The sequence below is a fragment of the Bubalus bubalis genome, chromosome 15, assembly GCF_019923935.1.
Source record: "Bubalus bubalis isolate 160015118507 breed Murrah chromosome 15, NDDB_SH_1, whole genome shotgun sequence".
Taxonomy (NCBI): Eukaryota; Metazoa; Chordata; class Mammalia; order Artiodactyla; family Bovidae; genus Bubalus; species Bubalus bubalis.
The window spans coordinates 34,674,947-34,699,780 of NC_059171.1; the positions used below are offsets into that span (position 1 = coordinate 34,674,947).

At 38.7% G+C, this 24,834-nt stretch overlaps 1 protein-coding gene across 2 annotated transcripts in view; it reads right to left on the minus strand.

The window, feature by feature from the left end:
* RAD21 (RAD21 cohesin complex component) overlaps nt 1-20,138 on the minus strand; it is a 29,844-nt gene extending 9,706 nt beyond the window's left edge. Inside the window, exons 1-8 of one of the 2 annotated variants that reach the window (XM_006048323.4) lie at nt 19,936-20,138; nt 12,395-12,569; nt 4,822-4,951; nt 3,542-3,641; nt 2,010-2,116; nt 1,420-1,626; nt 855-980; nt 405-527 (exon numbers count right to left, since the gene is read on the minus strand). In XM_006048323.4, the coding sequence (XP_006048385.1) occupies nt 405-527; nt 855-980; nt 1,420-1,626; nt 2,010-2,116; nt 3,542-3,641; nt 4,822-4,951; nt 12,395-12,538 (937 nt within the window). In that variant the 5' untranslated portion in view covers nt 12,539-12,569; nt 19,936-20,138. Of the gene's footprint in view, nt 1-404; nt 528-854; nt 981-1,419; nt 1,627-2,009; nt 2,117-3,541; nt 3,642-4,821; nt 4,952-12,394; nt 12,570-19,655; nt 19,678-19,935 lie in introns of those variants that run through there. The other variant, XM_044928642.2, reaches the window with a different exon arrangement.
* Between the last annotated feature and the right edge of the window lie 4,696 nt (nt 20,139-24,834).

Consider the following 24,834-nt stretch of genomic DNA (forward strand, 5'->3'; position numbering starts at 1 on the left):
TATTCCATCCCACTGTACCCATAAACCATTTAGAAATTTTTAAGTTTCACATCCAAATTACATATTGCCTCTTCTACTCAGAAGAGGCACCTCCAATTATACTTTGCTATGCTTCTTATTTAAGCACTATAACTGATTAGTCAATCTTGTTATCTTACTGAAAAATGCCTTGCAGTGTTTTTAAACTGTTATACATGTGACCTGTTCACATTTTTATAACCCCCAAACACTGAGATACATATGTGCAGGAAGCCTGTTTCATCCTTTGGAAGTTATTTCACAGCAACTTGTAAAAACATTCTGTAAGATACTAAAATTGTCACTGATTAAAGATTCTACGATAGACGTCGGACAAAGGAGAAAAATTATTTAAAATGAGATTACTAGAAAGTGTGTTTGCTCACCAGTGATATCAATAGGTTCCAAAGCAAAGGCTTCTTCCTCATTTGGAACAAGCGTTGTCTGATCAGTCATAGTTGGCATTGGTTCGACAGGATCCACTGAATCAGGACTATCAGGCCCACCCACTATAAAAGCAGAAATTTGGTCACAAAAGGCTTGGAATTTACTATACATCCAACAAATGGTAGGGGAAAAACCCCTTTGAGTAACTGAAAGAAACCCACTGGTACCAAAGAGAAAACATTTTTCTAATTATAAGGTGTTTCCAGTTGACCTACTGGCCAAAACACAAGGAGGAGCACAGGGTTAAACACATAAGAGACTCAACCATAAGCACTGTTTAAGATTCACAGTTCATTAAAAGCTGAAATGTTTAGTTTTTGGTCTTCTACATGAAATATGTTTTTGGATGCCATACAATCACACGCAATCACTGAGCATGAAATGCTTACTTGATACGTTATCATCCTCGTCCATATCATCATGTGCAGGCTGCTCTGGCAACATCACCCCCGCCTCAGACAGGGCAGGGGGGTCGTCAAAGATACCGCCATCATTATTACTAATCAGCTTGTCATCTGAAACAGGGAATGTAACTTAGTTGCATTTAGAAAAGAAATGCTGAAAGATCAATAGCCAATCACTGGGAAAATAAAATTATGTCAAAATGGATTAAATTAAAAACTTTAAATCTATCTCTTCATGGTAGTATATGGAAGTATTAAATACTTGCACACATGGGAAAACAGTCTCCTTCTTAATTTTAAAACTTATACTTACAAACACAAATAGAGAAGCCTGAAGAATTAGTAAAACTTAAAATTCCAAGACATGCACTTATAAACAAAATTAGGTATTGCTAACATTTTAAGGTTACAGGCTTACAGAAAACTTCAACTGAACCAACTGGTCACAATTCACACATATATACCTAGAGAGATGCTCAAGACTGAGATTTAGCAGCCACTCTAAAACACTGCAACTAAATAAAGAATTTATCACCTTGTACTGACTTACCTAATATACCACCATCATTTCCTTCTCCAAAATTGTCATCCTTATACTGGTCTTCATATTCTAAATGGTTAATTTTCTCATTAAGATTGCTGGTGCTCTGCTCAGGCTCTAATAGGAGATTGGAAGCACCAGTGCTTGCTAACATGTCATCATCCTCGAAAGCGCTGCCTTCTCTCATTATCTCACGATCATCCATTCCAAAGTCACCTAAACAAATTTTAGTCAGTCATTAGTTGAAAAAAGTTTGAAATACTGCTGATACAAAAGAAAATGCCTTATGATTTAATTATAATGCCATATTTGCCTAATAAAGTCTTATGTATCTTTGACTATTAAAACATCTGGTTTAAACTTTAAATCTTCAGGATCTACATTGCATAAACTGATTCTGGGGCGTGATCAGAAAATTCAAATAAGATCCAAATTTAGGTTATCCTAAATATGTTTAGTGACATAACTTCAACATTACAGCTAGTGGCTAATGATTTCCTTCTCTATTACCAAAATCATTTTCTTGTAGAATCCTAAATATGTTTAGTGACATAACTTCAACATTACAGCTAGTGGCTAATGATTTCCTTCTCTATTACCAAAATCATTTTCTTGTAGAATACTGATGTTTCCAACTTCTTCTCTCATGGTTATCTCTTCCACTCTACTCTGGTTCAGGCTGAACTGCTGGGCCACATCGATGTCACTATAAAAGAATTTCAAAAACAGTTTAGTCTCAATTCTCACTGTATTGTTTTATAAGGGAAAACATATCTCAATTCTATTCTATAAGGGGGGGAAAAGTATACACACAACCTATGGAGCCTAAATATTTGACATTAAATAAATACAATCCAAGAATCTAAATGATTTAGAAGCGAATTTCATTTGTATTTAAATTTTAAAAATGTTAATGACCAGTAAGCAAAATATAGTATGCTGAAATCACTACATAAAGCAACATGGTATACAGAGAGGAAGAACTTAGAGATGCTTGGGTTTTCATCAGGGCCGGCTAGGCTATGTGAACACTGACGTTAACTGGCTTTTCTGGAACTCTGTTTAATATGAACCAACCTCAGATTGGGTGATAGTGCAGCCTGCACTTAGTGGGGAAAAACACCTGCACATAAGCAGACCCTTGCAGGTGAAACTGGTATTAAGGGTCAACTGTACACATTAAATAAAACTGGCAATGTATTGATAAAGAAAGAAACTGGATGATCAGCACCTGGAGTTCATACTACTAATCACTCTTCCTTTTTAGCTGTGTTTAAAAAGGAAAAATTCCACCATAAAAATTAAAAAAGCAAAAACAAAAAAAACCACCAAAGTATAAAGAGAAAAAGTAAAGCAGTCAAATAGTGCCGAGCACTAATTAACACAATAAATTCAAAGTAATAAATTTACATTTAAGTCACAGATTGTTTTTTTTAAAAAGCAAAAAAACCAAAAACAAAAACATTGTTAAACAATAAATGGGGCTTGATGTAGAGGGTTTCTTGGTTAACTGTGCTACTTAATCACTTAGTCGCAGTCGCATTCCCTGTCGTGGTCATGATAGCTGGCTTTGAAGACTCGAGGGAGGCAGACGACACAGCACAGTGCTCTGTTACAATGGTCATCTCTGGACAACCTTCTGTCCTCAAACGTGTGTTGTGACAATGACCTTCACTCGCCCTTTGTATAAAGTTATCTCACATGTTTATTAAAAGAAGAAAAGAACAAAACTTGTGGCTGAGTACAGCTTGGTCAAGATGATAAAATGGTAGAAGACTTTAGTAAATACCTCTGGAAAAAAATCATGAAGCTACAGTTCAAGTTTATTGATATCATCATGTAAAGCAAACAGCTAGAGAGCTGTTCAATTTACATAATGGCCTAAGCAAATCAGAATTCTCTTTAGCAGTGTTAAAGCTGACATCGTTTACATGGTTTTCTTACAGAAGAAACACTTTTGGGTTATATGTTTCATATTTATATACTATCATAAATACAGCATATGCATTTTGGCTACATGTTAACTCAATGTCAAAACCTCCCAAGAAAACTATGTTATTTGTAAGCCAGTAAAGTTTTTTGGTACACCAAGTCAATAATTAAAGAAAAAGAAAAAGAGAGAGAGACATACTCTAAGTCAGGCAGTGGCTGATCAAAATCATGAAATTCTTCAGGTAAAGTAATGGCATTGTACGCAGCTTCTCGATTTTCCTCAGGCAGGTCAACAACACCTAGAAAAGTAACAGTAAGCTTCAAGCCCTGGCTATACCAAAGTTTACCAAGGGGTCAAGGAAGGTTAAAATGTCAGTTTAATTTCCTAAGGTTATATTCCAGGAGGGTTGCTTCAGTACCACTGAAGCACAAGTACTTTAGCTTGTTCTATAATCATAAGTCACACTACTTGAATCACAAGAAAAAGGTCAAAGCACTAATTATGAATTAAACTGAGAAATCTTTAATAAAAGGACATAGCATCAAATAAATATTAGTAATAGCTTTCTATATAAGCATGAAATTTATGAGGAAAAGGAATGACTGCAAAAGAGTATCCCAAATGCTAAGAGGAATTAGTTATTCTAGAAAAGTGGGATTAAATTATCTTTATTTTCTTTACATTTCCTCCTATATTTTAAAGTGGTCTATAATAAACATGCATTGATTTAAAAGATAAAAAGAAACAAAATGTTATTTTAGCAAAATACGCTTAGTAGCCACAAAGTAGAAAACAATCAAGTATCATGGCCTCTGCCTAAGCATTTTACTTTTAATCAAATCTTAGAATCTCAAAGATTTCACTATTCATGTTACAATAATTTGAAATAGAAGAATACAACATCAGTAGAAATTAACAGTATAAAGCAGCTCTCCTACACACTGAGATTATTTTAGTCAGAATAAAATTTCATCAATACTTAAAATAAATTATACAATTGTAATTATCTATGCAGATCGAAGTTTGGTTCTACGGGTTCAGTTTTAGAAATCAACTATTACCTAAAACAAAACAACAAAGAAATATAGAGAACATTTAAAAAAGTTTTAACAACTTCAGTTAAAAGTGAATTTGATTTTAAGACTACATTAAAATTTTAAGATTTTTTTTCTGAGCTGTATTTTTAAAAACATAAAACAATGAGTTTTCAACACTTCAACCTCTGATGACTGCTGAAAAAGGAGTTAAAAGGGCAGCTCCAAAGGAATAACAAAAAAGGTCTGCCATAATTCCATTCACAGAACAAAACTGAAATGGACTATCTCCCTTGAAACACTGCCTCTCCAAGCTTTGCCCATTTTTGAAGGGCTCCTTGTATTGCAATTAAAACAAACTATGCCCATCTAGAAATACATGCTTAGCAGTTTTCACCCCGAACACAATGAACTTCAAAGTTAAAACAAAAAAGTCAACAATACCTGGCCGAAAAGCCATCTTTATCTTAATGAATGCCTCATTACAATCTGCCAGGAGGTATTTGGCTTTTCTGTGGTAGATTCGAACTACTCCCAGTAAGAGATGTCCTGACGTTCGGAGTGCCATCTTCACCTGCGGATTAACATTAATTTATACAGTAATGTTCTGGTTTTAGAGAAAATTTCAAAGCCTGTATATTGTGCAATTTATAGGCAGTTTATATCTCTTCATACTTTTAACCATTTATTTGAAGTTACCTCATAATCACGACTGAGTGACTTCCCTTTCACTTTTCACCTTCGTGCATTGGAGAAGGAAATGGCAACCCACTCCAGTGTTCTTGCCTGGAGAATCCCAGGGACGGGGGAGCCTAGCGGGCTGCCGTCTATGGGGTTCATACAGAGTCGGAGCAGCAGCATAATCATGTATATTTTTTCTCACCTGTAAATTTCCTGAGTATACAACGAGAACAGACTGACAGAAATCCATGAATGAACATGGATGTGAATGTAGCTATTAAGCAAGTATTAAGGCAACCCATGAAGTATTACCATTAGCACATTAAGTATGTGACACTTTTGGATGCCAATCCAGAGTCACTGCTCCCTGTCAATTAACTGAACTCTGATTTTATGTGGGAAGTGAACATCCCCAGACTTGAAAGATGACAGTCTCGTTCATCTGTGCTGATGCTTGTTTCTGAGTGGGCATATAGCCTAGTTCAACTAACAAGGACTATTAACTAGGTCAGAGAATTCTGAGATATTCCCAATTAAAAAAACAAAACAAAAATCTCCACAAAAAAACTGAACACTCTCTTCCTTCTCCCCTCCTGCGCTGTGAGTAGGTGGGGCTTACAGCTGCCTGCAGTAGCCCTGTAACCACAGGGCACAGGAGTGAAGACAAGGACAAGAAGCCAACAAACTAAGAAAGGTGAGTCTAGGTGAGTCCTTGCATGACATGTTGGAACTGCTGAACCAATCCTAGATCTTCCTACTTCTAAAACTTCTAGTTAAACAAGACCGCTAATTTCCTGTCTAAGCCCCTTTTAATTTTTATTACCTGACTGGAAAGCATACTAAGCAATAAAGGGTAACAGTACTCTTTTTATTTTTTTAAACAAGAAATCACACTCCTCAGCCTGTACTTTATCAAGGTGGATCTTGAACAGTGTTTATGGGGGGATCTAGACTGGGGTCCCATCACTTCATAGGAAATAGATGGGGAAACAGTGTCAGACTTTATTTTTTTGGGCTACAAAATCATTGTAGATTGTGATTGCAGCCATGAAATTAAAAGACACTTACTCCTTGGAAGGAAAGCTGTGACCAACCTAGATAGCATATTCAAAAGCAGAGACATTACTTTGCCAACAAAGGTCCGTCTAGTCAAGGCTATGGTTTTTCCAGTAGTCATGTATGGATGTGAGAGTTGGACTGTGAAGAAAGCTGAGCACCAAAGAATTTACCCTTTTGAACTGTGGTGTTGGAGAAGACTCTTGAGAGTCCCTTGGACTGCAAGGAGATCCAACCAGTCCATTCTAAAGGAGATCAGTCCTGGGTGTTCTTTGGAAGGACTGATGCTAAAGCTGCAACTCCAATACTTTGGCCACCTCATGCGAAGAGCTGACTCATTCATTGGAAAAGACTCTGATGCTGGGAGGGATTGGGGGCAGGAGGAGAAGGAGACAACAAAGGATGAGATGGATGGATGGCATCACCGACTCGATGGATGTGTTTGAGTGAACTCCGGGAGTTGGTGATGGACAGGGAGGCCTGGTGTGCTGCGATTCATGGGGTCGCAAGGAGTCGGACACGATTGAGTGACTGAACTGAACTGAGACTGTGGGATAGAGACAGTAGTTGGGAAAAGAATGAGGGAATTAAACCCTCAATCTAAACAGAATCAGAATTCCTCTGGTTACAGTAAGATTTTTTAAAAGCACAAGGAAAACATGAGTGCAACTTTATCAGACTGTTTTCTAGTTCACACCACAGAAACATTAAATTCTAAGGTAGCAAAGAAAGCTGTTAAATATCTGCTTACAGATTACCTTATGATTAGTATACCATGTTACTTATAACTTACAACACAATGTGTTGTTTTATTTAATACATGTACTCCATAGAGCAGTCCAGGATTCTATTAACAATAACCCAGGACCTACCTTTATGGTCACATGACATGACAGCATAAATTACGAAGTTTCAGCTCAGTTCAGTTCAACCGCTCAGTCGTGTCCAACTCTTTGCCACCCCATGAATCGCAGCACGCCAGGCCTCCCTGTCCATCACCAACTCCCAGAGGTCACCCAAACTCATGTGCATCGAGTTGGTGATGCCATCCAGCCATCTCATCCTGTGTCATCCCCTTCTCCTCCTGCCCCCAATCCCTCCCAGCATCAGAGTCTTTTCCAATCAGTCAACTCTTCACATCAGGTGGCTGAAGTACTGGAGTTTCAGCTTCAGCATCAGTCCTTCCAATGAACACCCAGGACTGATATTTAGAATGGACTGGTTGGATCTCCTTGCAGTCCAAGGGACTCTAAGGGTCTTCTCCAACACCAAGTTCAAAAAAAAAACACCAAAAGCATCAATTGTTCGGTGCTCAGCCTTCTTCACAGTCCAACTCTCACATCCATACATGACCATAGGAAAAACCATAGCCTTGACTAGACAAACCTTTGTTGGCAAAGTAATGTCTCTGATTTTGAATATGCTGTCTAGGTTGGTCATAACTTTCCTTCCAAGGAGTAAGTGTCTTTTAATTTCATGGCTGCAGTCACCATCTGCACTCATTTTGGATCCCAAAAAATAAAGTCTGACACTGTTTCCCCATCTATTTCCCATGAAGTGATGGGAATGGATACCATGATCTTAGTTTTCTGAATGTTGAGCTTTAAGCCAACTTTTTCACTCTCCTCTTCCATCAAGAGGCTTTTTAGTTCCTCTTCACTTTCTGCCATAAGGGTGGTGTCATCTGCATATCTGAAATTATTGATATTTCCCCCGGCAATCTTGATTCCAGCTTGTGCTTCTTCCAGCCCAGCGTTTCTCATGATGTACTCTGCATAGAAGTTAAATAAGCAGGGTGACAATATACAGCCTTGACGTACTCCTTTTCCTATTTGGAACCAGTCTATTGTTCCATGTCCAGTTCTAACTGTTGCCTCCTGACCTGCATATAGGTTTCTCAAGAGGCAGGTCAGGTGTTCTGGTATTCCCATCTCTTTCAGAATTTTCCACCGTTTATTGTGATCCACACAGTCAAAGGCTTTGGCATAGTCAATAAAGCAGAAATAGATATTTTTCTGGAACTCTCTTGCTTTTGTGATGATCCAGTGGGTGTTAGCAATTTGATCTCTGGTTCCTCTACCTTTTCTAAAACCAGCTTGAACATCTGGAAGTTCACGTTTTACATATTGCTGAAGCCTGGCTGGAGAATTTTAAGCACTACTTTACTAGCGTGTGAGATGAGTGCAATTGTGTGGTAGTTTGAGCATTCTTTGGCATTGCCTTTCTTTGGGATTGGAATGAAAACTGACCTTTTCCAGTCCTGTGGCCACTGCTGAGTTTTCCAAATTTGCTGGCATATTGAGTGCAGCACTTTCACAGCATCATCTTTCAGGATCTGAAATAGCTCAACTGGAATTCCATCACCTCCACTAGCTTTGTTCACAGTGATGCTTTCTAAGGCCCACTTGATTTCACATTCCAAGATGTCTGGCTCTAGATGAGTGATCACACCATTGTGATTATCTGGGTCGTGAAGATCTTTTTGTACAGTTCTTCTGTGTATTCTTGCCACCTCTTCTTAATATCTTCTACTTCTATTAGGTCCATACCATTTCTGTCCTTCACTGAGCCCATCTTTGCATGAAATGTTCCCTTGGTATTTTTAACTTTCTTGAAGAGATCTCTAGTCTTTCCCATTCTGTTGTTTTCCTCTATTTCTTTGCATTGATTGCTGAGGAAGGCTTTCTTATCTCTCCTTGCTATTCCTTGGGAACTCTGCATTCAGATGCTTATAACTTTCCTTTTCTCCTTTGCTTTTTGCTTCTCTTCTTTTCACAGCTATTTGTAAGGCCTCCCCAGACAGCCATTTTGCTTTTTTTGTATTTCTTTTCCATGGGGATGGTCTTGATCCCTATCTCGTGTACAATGTCACGAACCTCCGTCCATAGTTCTTCAGGCACTTTATCTATCAGATCTAGTCCCTTAAATCTATTTCTCACGTTTACTGTATAATCTTCAGGGATTCTTATGAAGTTTAGAGTTATAAATTCTTATTTAAAACTGTAATAAATTTCTGACTAAATCCAAGACAGATCCAATGATGAATCTCTTACCCAATTAAAACGCTGCTCTTAACCGAAAAATGAGACTCTTCCTTTATTAAGGTTTGCCTTAGGAAATTTGAAATTAATAATGACTATACCTAATCCTTCACGTGAGAAAAAAAGGAGGCAAAAAACTCAACCATGGTATGCCATTATCTTGTCCAGAATTAGCAACTTTTAGAAGGTGGTGCACAGAAAACAGAGTAGTGGTTACCTTAGAAGAAGGGGATGGGGGAGAGGCAAAGGGGTAAAGGGATCAACTGCATGGGAATGGATGGAAACAAAACTTTAGGTGGTGAGCACGCTGCACGGTATACAAAAGTTGAAATAAAAAATCTATTATATAATGTTATAAATCAATATTACCTCAAAGTAAATTACTTAAAAATGAAGATAATAGTTTAAAAAAAGGTAGTGTTTGGGCAAAGGCTTTCTTTCTTTCTAGATTAGCTTGGTTCATAATTTAGTCTAGAAGGAGGTAAAATGAGGTGTGGAATTTTTGCTTCTGAGCTTGCTCATTATTAAGCGTGTGGGTATGATCAAGAACACAGGCTATATACATCCAAGGACAGCTCTACAGGGACTAAGAGGGGCCGTTCCAACCAGAGCGGGGGAAGGCATGGAGTTCTGAGTGTACCATCTGTCTGACACTTGTTCTAAACCACTAGATCAACATTTCCCTGCAAGAACTGCACAACGAGAACAAACATTAGAAATTTTTAGGTCACTTCACCCTGTGGAGGTATCTATTGTGATACATTCTACCATAATAAACCAAAATCAAAGAAAAACAGACTTAGAAATGATTTTAAAGTTATAAGTGTCCCTAATGGCGTACAAAATACTCTGCACACATTATGAATAAATGTGTTTTTTTTTAAAAGCCAAATCAACTTCAGTATTTGCTTATGGATTTTGTTAAAGATTAGCCACACATATCTATTTCCAGAAAAGAGTTCAATTTCTCCTTTCTCCATTAACTTAATTCAGTAAGCATACCTATAAAAAGAAAGCATTTCTCAATTTGACCAGCAGTGCACACTGGTACAACTTCCCCACAGAATACATGGTTAATGCATCAGATATCTTAAAAATAAGTATACCACCTGCTCCAACAATCACATTCCCAAAACATCAACATTAAAGAAAGACACAGAACAAAAGATTTTACAAATAACGGTTACCAAATGGTTGTTTTTTAAAGAGGAAAATAAAAACTTTTAATCATACCACTTAGAGCAATCTTTAGGAATATTTTAACGTGCCTTCTAGGCTTTTATATGTGCATACACACAACTGTCCTTTTTGTGTGTGTATGTGTACATAAAACTGCATATTGTTTTGTAATGAGCCTTTATCCAGGAAAAGCTCTGTCTATAGTATTACCGTAATTTTTAATGGCTGCATTAAAAGACCAGAGCAATTCAGAAAATTTGGGAAAAACTATGGATTAGCTCCCTCCTTTCAAAAAATGCAGCTGGTAAAATAAATCATGCACAATCACAACTATAAATTACAAGTCCATTATCCTTTATCTGAAGTCCTAGGGTCAAATGTGTTTTGGAAGTCAAAGCTTTTTTGAATACTATGAAGTTAATGCAGTACGCATGCCATTTATCAAAACATTCCCAGAAGTGTCTGCAACAACTCCCCCCACCCCCAATCATACACATTAGTGTTTCTGCAGTTAATTTATGAAAACACAAATGACCTCACTTCAATTACAGTCAAGTGTGTTTCTGGGTTTTCCTGTGTATTTTAAGTTCTGTGCGCAAGACACTATGACATTGTACAATACAACTGCTAAAATGATGGCAGAGTTATGAACAGAACTTTTCCCGAACGCAGTCTTGTTACAAAACATACAATGCAGTTTTTGTATACATTCATTAAAAGGGAGAAAAATTACATGTGTAACACATGCACCCATGAAAGTCTAGAAGGCATAGCAAAATACTAAAGGTTTCTCTAGGTGGTAGAACTAAAGGTCACTTATTTTCCCATTTGCAGAAAGTTTTCTAATTAGTACTGTCTTCGAAATAATAAAACATCTTTAACACCAATAAATTCTACATTAATAACTCTAAAACTGGTTGAAGTTCCATAGAAACTTTATAATGTACTCTAATTCCAAATCAAACTTTCACTTCTCTCCTGTAAAACATTTTTCCATATAACTTTTCTGAACAAGTCTCTGCTACATCCCAGCTTTATTCCTGGATCCTCTTGCTCTTTCAGCAATGAAGAACTACTCTCATTTAACTGTCAATTCTAACAGTAGCTCCCAATGCTGATCCAGAGATCTGGAATCTTTAAAAACAGGGAAACTGGTAGATATATGTGTATATGCATATGTAAAAATACAACATCCAGAAAGGACCTTTAAAACACAGACGTAATATATGTATAAAAAAATTACATTCAAGGACTATACCTTTATTTTGAGATTAGCCCTTCATACATTTTTTAAATCAACCTGTTTGTTCCTCAATGAAATGCTGATGATGTTAGTAGCTCTGTGTCTGTGTTTTAATGGTCTTTCTTTGGCAACACAAAAAACATGTATTAAGGCATACTATTTGTGAAATCCAAGGGTGGAAACCACTGCTTCAGAAGTTTCAGAGGATACCAAGAAAATTTCTAGAAACAGAGCAGCAAACAAAGCAGATAAGGTTAGGACATTCCCAAGCCTTCCATTCTAGTGACACACAGTAATTAAATATTTAGGGAAAGTGCATGGCCAAGTACAAAAGTTCTATGATGGGAAAAAGGTTTGTATCTTCAAGAAACAGCAAGCAGGCCTGTGAAGCTGAGGTGGAGCAAGTGTTCTGGACACTGTTCACCATATGGATAAAGTAGTTAGATCTGGCCCCTGTAAAATTTTCCAAATGATGGGTCCTTATTTTGAAAACTTTATATAAATTCTATAAATTCCTCAATCAAAAACACCTATACACATATTTAGTACAAAAACATCTAGAAAGTCAAATATAAAATATTTGGGTACTGCTAGACCATGCTTATCTGTCATTAAAAGAGGCAAATGAAAATTATCTTTGTACTCACAACAGAATTTTTAGAGAAGAGAGTATCAAACTGAAACTCTGGCTAATCTATGGATTTTCTTTACCCTCAATATACACAGATGCCTGCCTAAGAAATCATTTTTATAGAATTCTATTTCACACATCAGTGAGCAATCAACAAAGTAATAAAAATATCAACATCAAACATACCTTTGGTGAGATGATACTCTCCACACTGCTCTCTAAATTACACTCAAACACATGGGCTTTGGTTAGCTTCTTATCCCAGTGGGCCGCAAGCCAAATTTTGGCCAGCGGCCCTCTTTTACTGAGGACAAAATGTGCGTAGAACATTGTTCTGGTTGACTATGAAACAGGAGGAAACCTGAGGGGGAAGAAAAATTAACACAAATGCCACATGAGAACTGAATTATCAAGATGTACAAGAAATCGGGCTTCCCTGATAGCTCAGTTGGGAAGGAATCCACCTGCCATGCAGGATACCCTGGTTTGCTTCCTGGGTCGGGAAGATCTGTTGGAGAAGGGATAGGCTACCCACTCCAGTGTTCTTGGGCTTCCCTTGTGGCTCAGCTGGTCAAGAATCCAACTGCAATGAGGGAGACCCGGGTTCAATCCCTGGGTTGGGAAGATCCCCTGGAGAAGGGAAAGGATACCCACTCCAGTATTCTGGCCTGGAGAATTCCACGGACTGTATAATGGGGTCTCAAAAGTGTCGGACATGACTGAGCGACTTACACAAAAAATGTGAAGTTTCCTTTTAAATCTGAGAACTATGTATGAAAGGCTCAAGTGAAGTAGAGTATAAATTAAAAAAAAAAAAACACAAAAACCTATTGTTTAATTTTGATAGCATTAAGAAAAAGACTGCTCCCCCCATAATAAGGTGAAAAGGGGACAAAGGTCAGATCACTTTCATGCCACACTAATCTGTATTGGAACAGAATTAACACTGGATGGAACTTCAAAAAGAGTAGGTTTTCTGATGACAATTTTTACTTACAGTGAAAAAACTTTTTTATCTTACAATAAAAGTGCTAGTATGTTTTTTCACTGTAAGTAAAAATTGTCATCAGAAAACCTACTCTTTTTGAAGTTCCATCCAGTGTTAATTCTATTCCGATCCAGATTACTAACTGTGAAAGTAAGAAGTAAGTTTGCTTTTGGCCCAAAGTTAGAAAATTTATTCCTCATGATAAGAAAAAAATGTCCAGGAAGAAAAACACTCAAGCACAGATATTAACCAATGAGGAAATTTCCATTTTAGAACCCCATTTAAAAATGAGATTCTCAGCCAAATGCATTATACAATAATTGCTACCTCATGTCAAGCATTTTACATTTCACCAAGTTGATAAGTAAGTGGGTTGGCCCCATTTTACAAGTGAGTAGTCTAGAAAAGCTGAGCCTTAAAAAAAAGCATTACCTAAGTTTTCTCAACTCAGGAATTTGGAAAGCACTTGCCCTCTTATAATTTAAATACTAAATCGAGAACAATGATACAGTACACAATTCATCGTGACTGAAATATTCTTAGTAGAAATACAAGTATGCTATTTTCCTTTTAGTAATCTAATGTATAAATACTAAGGCAAAAAAACAGCCTGAAATACTCTAGCTCAGAGAACATATGAACTGTGTAAAACTGTAATTTCCCTTATATCATGTAGTTTTTCTTTTCCACAGATTTTTAAAAATCTTTCACCAAATGAATTCCTATTTTTTTCTAAAATGTCCGTAACTGGAAAAAGGTAAGTCATACTTCTACAGAAAGCATGAAAAGTAAGTAAAATTTTAAAACTTATTTCACATCTATCCCTTGCTCCCTATCATTCCTAAGTTCTGGGCAAACACCAAATCTTCTTTAAACTTTATCATTTTGAGAATGTTACATAAATGGAATCATTCAGTATCTGACTTTGGAATAGCTTTTTGGATTCAGCATCATGTTAAAAAATCTATCAAGGTGTTTGGCGCACGTATTAATAGTTTGTTTCCTTTCGACGCTGAGTAGCCTTCCCTGGGATGGGTATGGTACCACAATTTGCTTAGCCATTTTACCTATTGAAGGACATTCGGTTGTTTCCAAGTTTTTTGATGATTTCAAATAAAGCTGCTATAAATACTTGTGTATACAGACTTCTGGTGAATTTAAGTTTTCACTTTCTAAGACAAAATAGTCTGAGCTGTAACTGGACAGCACAATGAATATTCCTTTAATTTTTAAAGAAACCTTAACACTGCTCCTATCAAAATTCTAGTGAGGCTTTTTAAAATAAGCTACCAACAAGATTTTTCTAAAATTCATAAGGAGAGGTAAAAGACCTAGAATAACTAAAACTGATTTGTAAAACAAAAACTGTGAAGACTCATTCTACCTGATTTTAAGACTTATTTTAGAGGTATAATAGTCAATTACTGTGTAGTCAGAAAGACACACAAATCAATGGAACAGAGGAGAGAACACAGTAATATATCCACACAATTAAGTCCAACTGATTTTTCACAAAGACGCAGAATTTAAATGAGGCAGTCTACTTACTCTTTTTGACAAATGACACTTCAGTGATTACATATCATCCCACAGGCAAAACAAACAACAACAAAAACATAAAACCCTCAACCCAAATCTCACACATTATATAAAAGTACAGACTTAAATATAGAACTATAAAATTTTAAGGGGGGAAAAAGAAAACCACAAGAAAACACCTTTAACACCTAAAGCTTCCTAAGAATTTTTAGACATCACACCAAAAACACGTCCCATAAAGGGGAAGAACCTATTATGAAGGAACCCACTGAGGATGCAAAGACAAGACAGAAAATGAGAAAACATATGTGCAAGCCACATATCTGAAAAAGACCTGGATCCAGAATATAAATAAAGAACTCTCAAAACTAGAGTTTAAAAAAAAAAAAAAAAAATCCAACTAGAAAAGGGGGGGGGCGGATTTCAAGGAAGAGAATGTACTGAAGGCAAATTAAGAACAAGATGCTCAGCACTGCTAGTTAAGAAAATGCAAATTAAGACTCAATGAGATATCACTTCACACCTCTTTTAAGAGCTAAAACAAAAAATAACGGCAACAGCTCATGCTGGTGAGGGTACAGAGAAGTCGCATATCTCATAAATGGCTACTGGGAATGCAAAATTTCCTTTTGAATTAGCTTAAGAAAAAAAGATCCAGACTAAATCAATTTGAATTTTCATGATTTCACAAAGGGACCTAACTTTAAATAACTTTGCTTACTGTACTTTCAATTAAAAACTGTGCTCATTCTTTGCAGTAAGGTACATAAAATACATATATATCAAACATATTCCAGGCAAGAGATTTCACGCCTGTCAAAAATGTTTGGGAGGGTGGTGGTACAAGAGTAATAAGGTCAGGTTTGCCTCATCTTGATGCCAATAATTTGATGGAATTTTCATTCTCTGAAGTAGATGCTTTCAGGGGATCACTAATTCACACTAGGAAAAATTTTTCAAAAGAAAAAATAGGCTTCATCAACTGCCTAAAGTTGTGAAGTTTTTCTTGCACATGTGGAGTTAAGAAAAGAACTAAAGAAGAATTCAGGTCACTCTAAAGTAAAAGGACTAACACCCCCCCCCCCCCGCCCCCTAATCAAAAAAACAAAAGAACAGCACCTCAAGTGTACCTTATACCCTAGTAAATCAAAATATGCTTCCCATAATCAAAAAGAGCCTCCTATGTTGTAGCACTTCTACTTCGAGCCTTAAAGTTTGTTAGTATAAAAATCAGGCTGCCTCTATAGCATTATAAATATAGTCCACAGGATTTTGCTGAAATCCAGTGTCTTTGAAATGTTACTAAAAACACTTAGAAATATAGTCGCTGTTTCACACAATAAGCCCCAAGTTTTACTACAGAAGACAGTCATGTTCCAAATAAGTTAAAATAACTTACTATTTAGCTCCTACAACACTCTGCTGTAGTCAAATGCTAAATATGTATTTAATGAAAATGAAATACACCAAGTGACCTCATAATTGATACATGTAAAAAATTTTGGAAATTTTAGAAATTGAAACTGGCATGTCTCAACAGGTGTCAGTAGCTCACAGCCAGCACTTCAGCTGCTGGTTAAGAGTTCCATGCTTAAAATATCCCAGCTATGTCCAGGCAGAGATTCCTAAACAGATGCTTTCTTGGCATTGGATGGGGAGTAACTAAAGCAGAGTGGTGCTAAAATTAATCTGGGAAACAATTAGCAACAGGAAATCACCTTAATAACTAAAGGAAGCCTGATGGACAGTAGTGATCAACTACTGGCTTATATCTAAATAAGAGTAAAATTTGATCATCCTCACCTTTTGCAGCATTTCTTTCCCTTACTGATACCAAACCTTTAGCCTGCCCCCCACCCCCACAAAAAAAGGTTGATTAAAAGTTCTCAAGATTCTAAATTTTGGAAATCCCTTACAATAGATCTTCGCAGAAAGCCTACATTTCTGCTTACCAGAAACACAGCTTACCAATTTCGTAATTTCTCAATTTTTTTCTAAAGCAACAAACAACTTTTAAAAACTGATCCTAAAAAGTAATTTAAAAAATTTGATATGAAACGGCAGACTAGTATTTAGGAACATATTCAGGAATGCAAAAAATGGCAATTTAAGATATTTCAAAAAAACCAAAGTCAAATTACAGCTCATGTTTCTACAATGATGTTAAATCATTCTAATATTTCACTCATCTGTTAGAAAGCAGGGCAAGATAGTGGTTGTATAAACTGGTATGCCCTCTTTGAAGGGCAATTTGGCAAAATCTTATACTCTCCAGCCAGAAACTGGGCTTCCATTAATAAGCCAAAGGTATACTTGATGTATAATAACAACAGACCAAAAATTAAACTTACTAAGCTCTAAGGATTTTATGTGTCCATCCTCTTCATGACAGTCTTAGAAGATAAATACTGGCCCATTTTATAGACCAAGAAAGAAAAGGAGAGGTATAAGGAACTTGGCAAAGGTCACCAGTATTCAATGCAAATGCAGCTTGAACTTCAGAGCCCACAAGTCTAACTAAATGTTTTGTTGCCTTGTCAGCTCGACTACAACAAAGTAGTAGGAAAAAACCTACCTAGCCCCTAAGACGGAGAAAGCAATGGCACCCCACTCCAGTACTCTTGCCTGGAAAATTCCATGGACGGCAGGGCCTGGCAGGCTGCAGTCCATGGGGTCTAAGAACTGGACACAACTGAGCAACTTCCCTTTCAAGGCTTTTCACTTTCATGCATTGGAGAAGAAGTGGGGAGGCACCGCACTCCAGTACCCTTGCCTGGAGAATCCCAGGGACGGCAGAGCCTGGTGGGCTGCCATCTATGGGGCTGCACAGAGTCGGACACAACTGAAGCAACTTAGCAGCAGCAGCAGCCCCTAAGAAGTGATTTTAAGCAAATCAATACAATCATGCAATAAAATTCTATGCACTCTCAAAACGATGATAAAGTATTGAAAAAGAGAATTCTCTCTCTACATGTATGTTAACACGCACTTGCAGGAGCATAAAATACCTGCAGAATGAAAACAGAACTGATGAAACTGGTCACCTTTGAAAAGTAGGTCCAGTGAGAAAGTAAGGCCTACCCTTCTGCACCGACGGGCTTTTTTTTAACATAAGGCATATACAAATGTCACCTATTCAAAGTAAAAACAACTCTATTGGGAGTGCTTTTCCAGTAACTAGTGAATTAGGCTGGTTATTCTGTGGTGTTCATTTTTCCTAACCATAAAAAACTGGAAGGTGGAAATTCAGTGATTACTAACCTTGGAAAACATCAACATCTAACTCACGTAAGAATGGAACTGTCTTCTGGGGGGTGTTTGCGGGGAGGGTCTCCAGAACAAAAGGTATTTGCAATGCTACACATTAGAGCTGCGTCCCTTTTGATACTAAAGTTCTTTGAAGGAGCGTTTTACAACCAGATAGTCCTAGGTTCAAGTTCAGCTCCCTCCTTAGCTGTTCTGTAACTGTTAAAAGCGATTTAACATGTGAGTCTCAGCCTTCTCAGCTCTAAAATGGGGATGTTTCCCAAAAAGGATTTTGAGAATTAAAACATCATACCCAACACAATGCCTTTATAGACGCAGTTACTCTGGGAAAAAATCTCCTCCAGAATATATAGAAGTTATCAAGATCATGCCTAACAACTCTGATATCACAACATTTAAACATAAAACACAAAATCTTCATTTTCAATATCAAGAACTTTCCTTTCTGTACCAAATTATAAGACAGAAAACTCAGAATCTTTGTGTTCCAATAAATTGGAACTCACCAGGAGAATCGCATCCTTAAGCAGTTAATTCTAGAGTGCAGTAATGTCTTGCCTCTAAACACAAAAAAGGTGAAGATTATGCGCTACCAGCATAATTGACTTGTATATAAAAAGCACAAAGTCCACTGAGTTATTCACTACTGTCACCTCATCTGCAAACTGTTAAATAATTTAATCACTGGATATGGCACAGGTCCCCATCAACGTCTTTTTAAAAGTAATTGATTAGCAGCCTCCAACAATAAGCAAAGAAATTTAAGGACCCTGCAACTTCAAAAAACTTCCCCAATCTGTCTTCAACATTCTGCACAATCACACAGCTCACTGGCATTGACATTCATTGGAAGAAAACACAAATTTATTTTCTAGAATTCAATGATTACTCTAAACAGCGTAAGGAGAGCAGATGTTAAACTTTGGCTTGCAAAGAGAAGCCGATGAACAAGCCTTTACCAGAAACCCTTAAAAACACAAGCGCGTTTTTGAACGCTGGAAGCCTATCTATCAAATCCAAAGGTGGCCAAACCCTCTTTCCCTCTTTGAAGAAGGTCGCGAAGTCTGGCAGCACAGCTCGACAGTGTCACCACTAAACTGTTACAGATCCTTCTCAAAGCCTTTCTCAGTGAGGAAAAAAACACCTCCTATTTGTCAGAAACACACACCTCCCTCCCAAACACAACATTCAATATCCTCAATCTCCAGGAAAAGTCTGGGAGGAAAACCAATTATGCTAATTTCCGAAGAATCAGAGGCAACTTCCCTTGGTCGCGTTTTCTATTGGTCTAACATTTGCTATCCCCATCGTAACCATTTTCCTTTAAAAAAAAAAAAAAAAAAAAACGGGGAAAGGGGGAGCAGCAGCAGTCCCCGGCTAGGGGCCCGCCGCATCCTCCGGGCCCGCGTGTCTCCGATCCCGGCACCCGCGCGCGAAAGACGGTTGCGGCCCCTCGGAGCTGGCATCGCGGGCTGTAGCCGCCTCCCGCCCCGAATCCCGCGTCCTCCCAGACAGCCATTTTCACCCGAGGAGTAGGCGGCCCGGTCCGAGAGCGGGCTCGTTCAAACCTCCTCCTCCCCCTCCGCGGCCCAGGCTTTCCCCTGCTCCCCGAGGGACCCGCCGAGTAACGGCTCCTCTGGTCTAGAAACAGACCTGGACCATTTGTTCCCTAATAAGAGACGATGCGGGCCCAGGCGGCGCGGGTCCCGGCCGAGGGCGGGCCTGGGGCCAGGGACCCGGGGCGGGCGGCGCTGCCGTCCCGCAGCTCAGAAGAGAAGCAGCACGGCTCCGTCCCGGGGCGCGGGCTGTGCCGCGGTCTCCCTCGTCCTCCCGCCCCGCTCCGGAGTCCTGCTCCCCGACGGCAAGACGGCGGGGAACGGGTGGAAGGGGGGGGGAAGCCGGAGCAAAAGAAGGGGTTGGCCGATTATCTTACCTTGTTCTCCGCCGGGAGTTGGGCGGGCTGGGTGGCCTGGGGAGGGGAAAAGGGTCGGGGAGGGGGCGGGGAAAGGGAGGGGAGCCCTAGTGCGGTGTAGCTTCGCAGCAGCTCCCGCTGCCGCCACAGCCGCCGCCTCCTTTTCCGATTCACTCAAACAAACAAGATGGCTGCCGTTACTCCGCGGCTCTTCCTGCCGCCCAAATCCTCGGTTCAAATCGGCAGGATGTTTACGGTCAAAAATGGCACCTGTGCGCCTGCGCAGCCAGCCTAGGACCCAAAATGAGCGACGCAGGCGCCGCGACCATTTCCTTTTCCTAGGAACCCGCCCTCTAGTTGAGCAGCCCCGGACTGAGCAAGCGCAAAGGGAATTCTCTTGCTAGAGGGTCTTCTAGTTTCGCGACACTGGCAAGTGGCTCACGCACAGTGCTTGCCACTGAAGCGCTAATTGGATTCAGTTTTATTCTTTGGCTTATTTTAAAGGGGAAAAAAAAGACAACAACTTGTCTCTGTGCAGTTTTATGTGCCCCTAACAAATTCATTTTAATGATTCTGTAGCAACTAAGGTAGCATAAAACCATTATATAAGTTATTTAAAATGTAGGGGTTCATTCATTCAGTCAATCTATATTTATAGACTGTCTTCTCTGAAACACATGCTAAGGTCTGGAATCTAATGACTATATGAGATAATATCTGCCTAAGTGCTATTTCCCAAAGTGCTTAAGAAAATACAATGGTCTTGCCCCCGCCTCCTGCTCAAGCTTCCTGGCCCCTCTGTACCTCACTGTGCTCCAGTCACTCCGCCTTTTAAATTACCAAATGCACTACGAATGCTCCTGCCTCACGATTTTTGCACTCGCTGGCCCCCGTGCATAGAACAGTCTTGCAATTCCATCCCTTCCCCTTTTGTCTGATTTCTTTTGCTTTTAATTTAAAAATGTTTTATTGGAGTATAGTTGATTTTCAATGTTTTAGTCTCAGGTATACAGCAAAGTGAATCAGTTATACACACACACAGTCTATCCACTCATTGATTCTTTTCCTAAATAGCCATTACAGAGTATTGAGTAGAGTTCTCTGTGCTACAGTAGGTCCTTATTATTTTATACATAGTAGTGTGTATATGTCAATCCCAATCTTTCCATTTATCCCCCACCCTCTTACCCTCTGGTTACCGTAAGTTTGTTTCCTACATCCCTAACTTTATTTCTGTTTTGTTAGATAATCTCACACATCTTAGTAGAAAAGCCACCTCAAGAGTCTTCCTGATCCTCTGTATTATGTAGGATAACACTATTACTATAAAAAAAGGTCTTCATCCTGCCCCAAACTTAAGGGCTTTACAACAAGGTCCTGCCAGTTTCTGCTTGTATGACCATGAGTAAGTAACAGCCTCTCTCTGTGCTTTTGGTTTATCACCTGAGAGGATTGTTGCGAGGATTCATGAATTAATATGTGTAGAAGATTTTGGAATGCCGCATGGCCTATTACAAGTAATCTAAGTTTTATTACTTACTATCTTCATTATCATTATCAAAATTATTCTCCCCTATAATTTTTCCCCCTAATGAATGTCACCCTGAGCTAGACATAATGCTCCAAGCCAAAGGAGGAGAGTAGCATCATCATCTTTGGATGTGGACACCTAGCGCTTTTAATCCAGCCCAGTTGTGTGCTAGTTTTTCAACTGCCCTGGGCCCTTCCAGTGTTTTCACACTATACAATACAACTCACTTTTAACTTTCTTGTGTTGTAGCAACAGGTGGATAAGAAAGTGAGCAGCTTTCTGCTCCACTTATTCTGGGTCACCTGATTTTGGCTTGGGACAGGGTTCAACTCACAAGCTGGAGTCCATTAGCCTAGTGGTCATGGCAGCAGGAACTCAAAGCTTCATCAGGTGACTCCTATTTTAGTTGGGCAATGTTTTTATTTGTTATTTTTTAATGGGGAGTTTGACTACTGGAAAAAACATAGCCTTGACTAGATGGACCTTTGTTAACAAAGTAATGTCTCTGCTTTTTAATATGCTATCTAGGTTGGTCATAACTTTCCTTCCAAGGAGTAAGCGTCTTTTAATTTCATGGCTGCAATAACCATCTGCAGTGATCTTGGAGCCCCCCAAAATAAAGTCAGCCACTGTTTCCCCATCTATTTGCCATGAAGTGATGGGACCGGATGCCATGATCTTCGTTTTCTGAATGTTGACTTTTAAGCCAACTTTTTCACTCTCTAATTTCACCTTCATCAAGAGGCTCTTTAGTTCCTCTTCACTTTCTGCCATAAGGGTGGTGTCATCTGCATATCTGAGGTTATTGGTATTTCTCCCGGCAATCCTGATTCCAGCTTGTGCTTCTTCCAGCCCAGCGTTTCTCATTATGTACTCTGCATATAAGTTAAATAAGCAGGGTGACAATATACAGCCTTGACGTGCTGCTTTTCCTATTTGGAACCAGTCTGTTGTTCCATGTCCAGTTCTAACTGTTGCCTCCTGACCTCCATACAGGTTTCTCAACAGGCAAGTCAGGTGGTCTGGTATTCCCATCTCTTTCAGAATTTCCCACAGTTTATTGTGATCCACACAGTCAAAGGCTTTGGCATAGTCAATAAAGCAGATATAATGGTTTTCTGGAACTCTCCTGCTTTTTCGATGATCCAGCGGATGTTGGCAATTTGATCTCTGGTTCCTCTGCCATTTTTAAAACCAGCTTGAACATCTGGAAGTTCACGGTTCATGTATTGGAGAATTTTGAGCATTACTTTACTAGCGTGTGAGATGAATGCAATTGTGCGGTAGTTTGAGCATTCTTTGGCATTGCCTTTCTTAGGGATTGGAATGAAAACTGACCTTTTCCAGTCCTGTGGCCACTGCTGAGTTTTCCAAATTTGCTGACATATTGAGTGCAGCACTTTCACAGCATCATCTTTTAGGTTTTTCCAGTAGTCATGTATGGATGTGAGAGTTGGACTATAAAGAAAGCTGAGCACTGAAGAATTGATGCTTTTGAACTGTGGCGTTGGAGAAGACTCTTGAGAGTCCTTGGACTGCAAGGAGATCCAACCAGTCCATCCTAAAGGAGATCAGTCCTGGATGTTCATTGGAAGGACTGATGTTGAAGCTGAAACTCCAATACTTTGGCCATCTGATGCGAAGAGCTGACTCATTTGAAAAGACCCTGATGCTGGGAATGATTGAGGGCAGGTGGAGAAGGGAACAACAGAGGATGAGATGGCTGGATGGCATCACCAACTCAATGGACATGGGTTTGGGTGGACTCTGGGAGTTGGTGATGGACAGGGAGGCCTGGCGTGCTGTCATTCATGGGGTCACAAAGAGTTGGACACGACTGAGTGACTAAACTGAACTGAACTGAACTGAATGGGGACTTTAAGAGGCTGGCAATAAGGATAGCTGTTGAAATTCCAAGCTATGTAGGGAAGGGGTGCAAGCACTGTTATTATTTTCAATGTTATTTCCCTCAACCAATACAGATTAAATGTTTAAAACATTTACAGAACTTCTGTGGTGGTCTAGTGGTTAAGAATCTACCTGCCAATGCAGGGCACATGGGTTTGATTCTTGGTCTGGGAAGATTTCACATGCAGTGCTGCCAACTAAGCCCATGTGCTATAACTACTGAGCCCATGCTCTAGAGCCTGTGAACTGCAACTTCTGAGCCCACGCACAACTGCTGAAGCCTGCACACCTAGAGTCTGGGCTCAACAACAAGAGAAGCCACCATAATGAGAAGCCCACACACTGCAACTAGAGAGCAGCTCCCCTCCACACAACTAGAGAAAGCCCGTGTGCTGCAATGAAGACCCGGCTCAGCTAACAAACAAAAACAAAACTGTTACAGAAGTAGATGATCAACACACAGTAACAGAGTTCTTTAAGATTTAAACACAATTTCATAGACTTAATCATCAGAATTGCTAGACTTTCAAAGCATAATTCTCTATGACAAAATATATAGTGTAAGTAGGAGAGGTTAGATTAAAAGTAGGAGAGATTAGATTAACAGAGCAATAAGGCAAATGGACAGATTTTCAGGATTAATAATGGAGTGTTAAGTATGAGTGTTAAGTATGTTGTAACAGAATTAAAAGTCATTTACATAAATAAAAAAATCAAAGTAAAAAATATTTGTTTTATGAGGTTACTAAAGTTCTTTAGAGTCCAGAAAGAGTGAATAAACCCTTACTAATCAATGATTATAGTAAAGTCACAGGATATAAAATCAACACACAGAAATCCCTTGCATTCCTATACACTAACAATGAGAAAACATAAAGAGAAATTAAGGAAACAATTCCATTCACCACTGCAACGGAAAGAATAAAATACTTAGGAATATATCTACCTAAAGAAACTAAAGACCTATATATAGAAAACTATAAAACACTGGTGAAAGAAATCAAAGAGGATGCTAATAGATGGAGAAATATACCATGTTCATGGATTGGAAGAATCAATATAGTGAAAATGAGTATACTACCCAAAGCAATTTATAGATTCAATGCAATCCCTATCAAGCTACCAACGGTATTCTTCACAGAGCTAGAACAAATAATTTCACAATTTATATGGAAATACAAAAAACCTCGAATAGCCAAAGCTATCTTGAGAAAGAAGAATGGAAGTGGAGGAATCAACCTACCTGACTTCAGGCTGTATTACAAAGCCACAGTTCTCAAGACAGTATGGTACTGGCACAAAGACAGAAATATTGATCAATGGGACAAAATAGAAAGCCCAGAGATAAATCCACGCACATATGGACACCTTATCTTTGACAAAGGAGGCAAGAATATACAATGGATTAAAGACAATCTCTTTAACAAGTGGTGCTGGGAAAACTGGTCAACCACTTGTAAAAGAATGAAACTAGAACACTT